Source organism: Apaloderma vittatum, unplaced genomic scaffold (assembly GCF_000703405.1).
Source record: "Apaloderma vittatum isolate BGI_N311 unplaced genomic scaffold, ASM70340v1 scaffold27716, whole genome shotgun sequence".
Classification (NCBI taxonomy): Eukaryota; Metazoa; Chordata; class Aves; order Trogoniformes; family Trogonidae; genus Apaloderma; species Apaloderma vittatum.
The window spans coordinates 3109-10877 of record NW_009723830.1 but is presented as its reverse complement, the minus strand read 5'-3'; the positions used below and the strand labels follow the sequence as shown (position 1 = coordinate 10877).

The 7769-nt window shown below is 39.5% G+C and overlaps 1 protein-coding gene across 1 annotated transcript in view; it reads right to left on the bottom strand.

Annotated features, from left to right (window-relative positions):
• Positions 1–442: 442 nt before the first annotated feature.
• Positions 443–7769, bottom strand: part of LOC104276098 (carbonic anhydrase 5B, mitochondrial-like) — a gene marked incomplete at its 5' end in the record, with an annotated part of 9270 nt that continues 1943 nt past the window's right edge. Inside the window, 5 exons of the mRNA XM_009872268.1 lie at positions 443–622; positions 1692–1847; positions 3649–3711; positions 3884–3979; positions 5446–5564. Coding sequence (XP_009870570.1) covers positions 443–622; positions 1692–1847; positions 3649–3711; positions 3884–3979; positions 5446–5564 — 614 coding nt within the window. The remainder of the gene's footprint in view (positions 623–1691; positions 1848–3648; positions 3712–3883; positions 3980–5445; positions 5565–7769) is intronic.

Here is a 7769-nt window from a genome sequence, read left to right as displayed (position 1 = left end):
TAGAGAAGCCTCTGAAATAATTCCACGTAAGGACCTGATCAGCATCAATACTTTCCACTTCTTCACACTTCCTGCTTGCTAACATGGTTTTAGTTGGGATTATTAATTCATGCAAGTCACTGGAAGAGTGTCTGAAGAGACACACAATCACTCAAAAAAGAGGCAGGAGAAAAGGTCTCCTGCCCTTATGTCAAAATAATTCCTTATTGATCTCTGCTTCAAAGCAAGTCGATTTGTTAAGGCTTACTATTATTTAATTTTTTTAAAAAATATCAAATCTAAAAAAACCCAGAGTTTCTCTATGGAAGGTCAAATGGCCCTTAACAGAATCGAAACTGGCTGGCTGTGAAACTATACGGCATGCAGAAAAAAAGACAAAAATAATTAAAAAATGTCAGTTATACCCAGGTGTGGCAGTCTGGACTGACGTTTCATGGGCCATCTATGGCCTGATCTGCTCAGCATGGTCCTTGGGCTGTACTTCAGTAGTCAAGAGATGCCTGCTTTGGAAGGACGAACGGACGGTTCGATTCATTAACGGCTGAAGAGGGCGAAAGTTGTCTACCATTCTCTTTTCTTCTTCCCCATCTGAAGTAAAGAGCAGCATCCGAAATGCCTCCAGCTGAGAATGAGAAATGTCCAACGTGGTGACTTTACTAACTGGAGAATTACTGGAGTTCATGACAAAACACAATCATTCATGATTGGAAAAAAAAGAAATAAATCAAAAGGCACTACTACATTTAAACTCTGAGAAATTCTACAACAAACTTCTGGCACTGCTGGTAAAGATTATGCCATCGTCCATATCGATGCTGAAGATGAATTTTCAGTCATCTGCCACGTTTAGGCAAAATAAATCTTGAGCGTGGCACGTCTGAGGTGGAACTGGTTCTCATTCAAACACTGGAACACATGCTATCCTTAAGTAAGTCTTTCCAGCCTTCTTAATTTACACCCTTCCTGGAGTTGTGTTAACTTATGCAGACACGCATACACTGGCACCCAACAAGCAACAATCTACATGGTTCTTGTTCTCAGTGGTTTATATAACGTGGACATGGAGTAAAGTATGCAGCAGATTAGCTTTCAATGCTCACAAGGGCATTATAATGTTAGGTAAACTACAAGCCTTCCTATGCCATTAAAGAATGAGAGTAAAGAAGACCTGAGATAAAAAAAAGAGAGGAAAAAGTTTCAACTGAAAACAATCTTCAGTTCTTCCCATCCTGTGCATTTTTGCAATCGAAAACATTAAGATCATGTATATGCCTAATCCTCAGAGTTAGCGTTTGGAGTATGACTTTTAGGCAGACAAGCTCTGTGCAAAATTTGTATTTGAAAAAAAAAATTAAAAAAATAGTATTTTGCCTCATGTCGTTGGACTCACACGTCATGACTAATCAAAGCTTCCAGCATAAGGCATTGTTTATCACAGATTAAGAAAAAAATTCTACTGGAGAGCTGGAGGAGCATCTTCAACTGCTTAATGAAGAGGTCTGAAGTCTTTCAATATTCGCTGTTGTTAACACCACACCCAAACAAATATTGGGCGTGAAGCAGCCACTGATATCTTGAGTGTTCACAGAGAATTACTGGTACTGACAAGCAACTACTTCGCATCTTCCCCTCCATGGCAGCAGGCAGTCAACCAGGCATGGTACAATATGAAACGTAAGCACGAGACTTACCTGATTCTCCTCAACTTCTATTGGCTTCTTCTTAATAATCCAGGTGACTGACTCCGTAAGTGGGGGGGTAGTCAAAGAGCCCGCGTAGGTCCAATAATCAGGGCATGAAGGTATCAAACAGGTGGGATCAAAGACATCGAACTCAACAACAGTGTCCTAAACCCAAGGGAAAAAAAATTAAAAATACTTTTTGAGAAAAAAATAATACATAAGGTTAAAAAAGGAATTAGACAAAATTTAAACACTTGTTTTCCCTGCAAGCCATTAGAAATTCAGTGCAGAAGAAACAAAGAATGCAAATGCAGGGGAGTAATTTTGTGCAAGTACATCTTTGTGGGAGCTGGAAGCAAACAGGAAAAAAAAAGAATAAGTGGAGTAAGTGCATGTAGTTCTGCCAGATAACATTTATAGCTCACAAAAAATAGTGCTTTTACTTTTCAACACGTGATTTTAGGCAGTGGGGAGAGGGAAGAGGACTACAGTTTTATCTAAATCATATCAAGTATTCATGTGTCCAGAATGCACACTCCCACCAGTGAGACACCAGCCAGTGTGTAGGAGCTCCAGAGCCCATTATTTCCTCTATAAAAATTTTACTTCTGAGGCATTTCCATGATATATTGACAACACAGGAAAGGCCTGTTTTTCATTAGATGGGCTTTACTGGTTCTCTACTGAGAATCAGAAATATCACAACAAAGAATTTTTTTTGTTTTAAAGGCTGTTAAACAAGAGACTCTAGATGGAAGCTTTCACCTGTCATGTGAGAGGAAGGTGGAAGGACAGCAGAATGGGTATTATCTGACCCACATGCTGACTAATGTTTGATACCACTTTTTCTTTTTTTTAGATCTTGTATTTAGTTTCTTTCAAATTCATCTGCAGGAAGGTGGAAGGACAGCAGAATGGGTATTATCTGACCCAAATGCTGACTAATGTTTGATACTACTTTTTCTTTTTTTTTTTTTTTTCAGATCTTGTATTTAGTTTCTTTCAAATATTGTAAAATATTATATTCTCACAACAGATGTATATTCACAGATTTTTGGAGGTCTTTTGGCACTGAAATGTCTTGTCCGGCATTTATCGGGCAAAGGACAGCAGAATGGGTATTATCTGACCCAAATGCTGACTAATGTTTGATACTACTTTTTCTTTTTTTTTTTTTTTTCAGATCTTGTATTTAGTTTCTTTCAAATATTGTAAAATATTATATTCTCACAACAGATGTATATTCACAGATTTTTGGAGGTCTTTTGGCACTGAAATGTCTTGTCCGGCATTTATCGGGCAGAATTTCCACTGCACTGCCATAAATATTTGGATTTAAAAAAAATCCTTAATGTGATAAATAATGGCACAGCGACTTCAACTGGATGTGCTCACAACCCAGCAAAATTTTTTGTGCATGCTGTCTAAAAAGAATCGGCACCTGACTGACCACAAACTGCTTCTGAGCACTAAGAGAAATGCAGCGCTCCCTCTCCTGGCAGAAGTCAGAAATCAGCTTTGAAGAAAGAGTCCCATTCCCCTAGAAGAAACCGTACAGTGCTTAAAAAAAAAAAAAAAAAAAAAAAGCAAAAAATAATCTTCTCCTCAAAGATCAAATAAAACTCAGAAAGCTCCTTCCAGTGAAACAACATACGAATACCAATCCAACGGCATCTGATTTCATACAAGCAGAAGGACAGCTTCACAAAAGGGGATACAATCTCGGGAGCATCATTTCTTAAACCAAGAGGCTTGAAAAGCTTGAAGTATACAATTCTGCCTTAAAAATTAGCTTCCCCCTGCCTCCAATGTAACCAACAATTCCCCCCAAGGTGTTCATCAGGCCCCCTGTTCCGCAGGGGGAAAGCATTTTTTAGTGTTCGGCTATTCTCATGCAATTCCTTCTGCCAAATGACTGCACGAGCTACGCTGAGGGACCACTCGTGGCACTTTTAAAACTACTCACCTTGTGTTTAACTGCTGGCAAGGCATCAACCAGTGTCTGCAGCCCTTCGTGATGTGCTCCCAGCTGCAGAAGACGGGCAGGAGTTAGAGAACAATTCAGCTGACATTCTGCATATCTACCTTAAGCAGTGTTTTTTGAAAACTGCAACAATCTAGAGGTATTTTGTCCTAAATCAGCTTTAACAAAATGAAAATAAAAAGGCAGCGCTGCAGCTTACGACAAAAAGCAAAATTACCTTTAAAAACACTCCAATAACAGCCAGGCCGTTACCTTCCATTACAGCTTCTTCAAAAGTTGGGTACACCACGGCATTCCAGTGCACTAAATGCAGCTGAAATAGGAATCAACAAGAAATCAACACACGCACAGAGCACAGCAGTAATACCACGGCACAACTTTGATCTTTGCTACATTTAGTCCTGGGCAGCTTGAGACACCGCAGCGAGGTATCTCAAAAATCACACATCACAAAAGTGAGGACTGAAATGCTATCGGAAAATAACGGTACTTCCCTTTTTTATTTTCTTTTTTTTTTTTTTTTTTTTAAACAATAGTCAAAGACCCATGAATGGCATGTCATGTATTTGAAAAGGATTTTGTCTGTGGGAGACTGGTTACAGGAATGCTAGTTAAAGGCACGCAATAAAGTTTAGTATACCTAGAACTGAAGAACTCTTCCATCTCTTACCAGGAAGAACAAAGCACACTATTCTGCTAAGGAACATTCTCCTGCACGTAACATAAGCTTTCTCTGCATTGCTTACAGTCCAATACAGGCATTATGTATCACATTGGTAGCCAGTCCCAGTCCCAAAACTTATTTATTTAACCATCAGGAGTATGACTAACTTGCCAAGCTGATAGGCATCATTATGAACACATTAACAGGAGATAAACAACCTCTCAAAAATAAGCAATAATAATTTTTCAGGTTCTCCATCTTTGGCATATAACTGTGCTTACACCTGTCATACAGATTAAGTTACTCAGAGAAGAAAGTATTTTTCCCTGTTGTCTCCATCCTTTTTATTGACTCTCTTGCTGCCTTAGTAGTCCCATAATCACAAAAGTTTTACTACTTTAAGAATTGCTTAAGAATTGAAAACAGGAAATAAACCATAATGAGAACCACTGTAGTATTTTAATGACTTAAGAACCACACAAAAAACGTTGATAACTGGAATAAATTTTCCAACATTAGCCAGGACTCTGGGGTCACATACACGAGAAGTTATTGTATAAGATAAGCAGGACCGGGCTTCTTGAGTTAGAGGTATGGGTGTGAGAATTAAATAATCTTCCATTTTCTCTTCAGTTTTTTTAAAAGAGGATTTAGTATGCACTGTGCTTCTCTACAAGTATTTAGTAAGAATAAACAAAGTGATTTTAAAGCAGTAAGGACTGGAAGGTTTGGAGGTCCACAAGACAGCAGCTGAGATGCAGCGCATGCACCGTACTCCCAGGAAAAAGATCCTACACCTCATGGGAAATCCTAGTTTACTGCAGCTCATGAGGTAAGGCACTTAATTTTTTTTAAATTCAGCTTTGAACTTGCACGTTTACCTCAATATGTGCTGTTCACCCGATCTTGCATCACATTAGCTGGGACCTGGAAGTCCTGGCTGTGGCCTCAATGTGCTCTCTGCCTCAGCCTTTTTCCCTTTGAAAGGAGGAAGGACAAGCAGAGTTGTGCCAGGGCTGGCATTGCAACGACACTTTGCTGCCAGCCATTGCCTTGTCTAGCAGCTACCTCCAGTCCCCACGAGTATTTGCACTGTTCAGCACTTCATCCCATACCTCTGCTGGGTAAAACTTGCTGTCAACTGTGTGTTCTGAGCCCCACTCGTTTATAGCTCCCCAATGGAAGTGGAACTGCTTTAGCCTGTATTGGTTTTCCAAGGGACCTCCAACGATTACTAAAAAACAAAATAAGAACATGTATTAAAACGCAATTTAGAGTTGGTCAGACAAGTAACACAGCAAGATTCTTCTTGAAATAATCAGGTGGAGCAACTATCTGAACTGCAACATTCCCTACAGCTCGGCTACTTCTACACTTTGCTTTGCTAAGACAAAACTGCTCAAGCAAACGCATCTCTGTTTTTCTCCGCAGTCCGAATCAACTACATCAAACTGAGGATAAGCCAAAGAGTCTCCTTATCCTTCTCCCCTCAAGGGAACTTATTTTGCAATCCACACCAAGTCTGGCAGAGTCATGATGGCGATTACACATCACATTCTGTACTCTTCTCCTTGAACTGGCATATGAGAACTGCCTCATAAAAGAAACACGTACAATGACTAAACAATGAACACATCTGTTAAATGATATCCTAGCAAAGCCTCAGTATCCATGAAAAATATTGAAACTTCCCATGACATGAGTTCAAAAATCCAATTTTGCCAGACAAAAAATAGCACATTGCGTCAAATGTTCAATTCTGCCTGTTCTTCCCCCAAGTTACAAGAATCCAAACATACTATTTTGCTTCAATGCAGCTTCCACACTGTGTAACCAGTGTTAAAGGACTTCCTGCACAGCCAGAAACATGCTAATATCGTGTCCACCGTAAACTGTTCAAGCTACAGTCCACAAAGTATCTAAACATACAGCCTGCCTATGGGCAAGAATCTGAGTTTCTGGAAGCTTTAATGCCCTTTTTAGCCATGAGGAAAGGAAAACACTGAGTCTGCTCAGAGGCCTCTCATCATTTTGCAAATACACCAATGAAAAACTCTCTGCCCAGTTTTCTAGATACTGTTGGGTTTTATTCATTTCCTCCTAGCTGAACCAGGAATATCCTGCAAAATCTTCTTGCTGGTTTTTACATCACAGCATCGGGTAAATGAGACTGTAATTGCTTCCAAAGGGCTAACAACAAATATGTAGCTGTAGAGACCCATTTGCCGATTTTTACTTGACTGATCTTTACTTAACCGTACGTCATGGTTAAATATTAGAGCAAACCACTGTAAAAAGTACATAATCTCAACAGTACTTTTGTAAAGAAGTTAATCATTTTAATGCTAAGGAGAAAACAATGAGAGGCATTAAGAGCATTTCTTGTCTTTTTTTTCCTCCTCAACGCCAGCAAAAACCAGCAGTTTCGAAATTCTAACTAGATTGGCCTGCTTGTAATAAGAGTAAGCTAAAACAAGCCGACAAAGTGACATTTAATTAATTTCATCCACCTTTGCATAAATGCAATACTGAAAAAAAGAATCAGGATGGAGAAAGGTAACTTTCAGGGATGGGATGAAGTTTCTGCACTACCCATTCCTGATTATGTGATGATGCAAACCCACAGGTGACTATAATCATGTTAATAACCAAATTCACTTGAATGTTTGCCTCACGAGTAAAGTTAGACATAGGCACACACAGGTAGAAAATCAGGTTCCTTATAGCAGACACTATCCAGTGAGAGGCAACAAACAGGAACTTACAGTCCTTCTACAAGCATTTTTTCCATTTCATTTCCTCTCAATTTACCAGTCTTGATAATTTCAAAATAAAATAGACATTTAAAGGAACTCAAACAGCCAGGGGAAAGAATCACATCAGTTTTTTACTGTAGCCCTAGTTCTGTTCCAGCCTCATTTCCTTGCACCAGATGTTATTCATGCACACAAACGTTCTGTACATACCTTCCCCACACCCTCTTCTTCATCCTCCCGCTCTGCTCATAAGCAAACACCTCATGGCAGCACTACCTTCATCTTTTGCCCAAGTCGTGTTTTGCCTCAGCTCAGGAGTTGGGCAGTTTTTGTCTATCCCGGATGAACGTTTCATTTTGTCTTTTTCATCTTCCGTTTCAATTTTGTTGGGTTTTTTTTGGTTTTGTTTATTCATAAGCTTCCTTCTCTGGGTTTCTATTATTGCTAGACAGAAGCTGGCAGAAAGAGAAATCAGAAATAGCAGAAGTAAAGAGAGAAAGGTGGAGGAGCACAGCAGGCACTTAAAAACCTGGCCAGTTATACAGCAACACCCCAGGATCTGCTGTTGTCATTTTGGAGTCCTGTCACGGACAGTCTAATGCCATCCTCTACCAACCGTCATCACACTTCATTGACTCTAATTCATTTGAGGAAGATGATGTTGAAAAGGCAACCATCCAGAA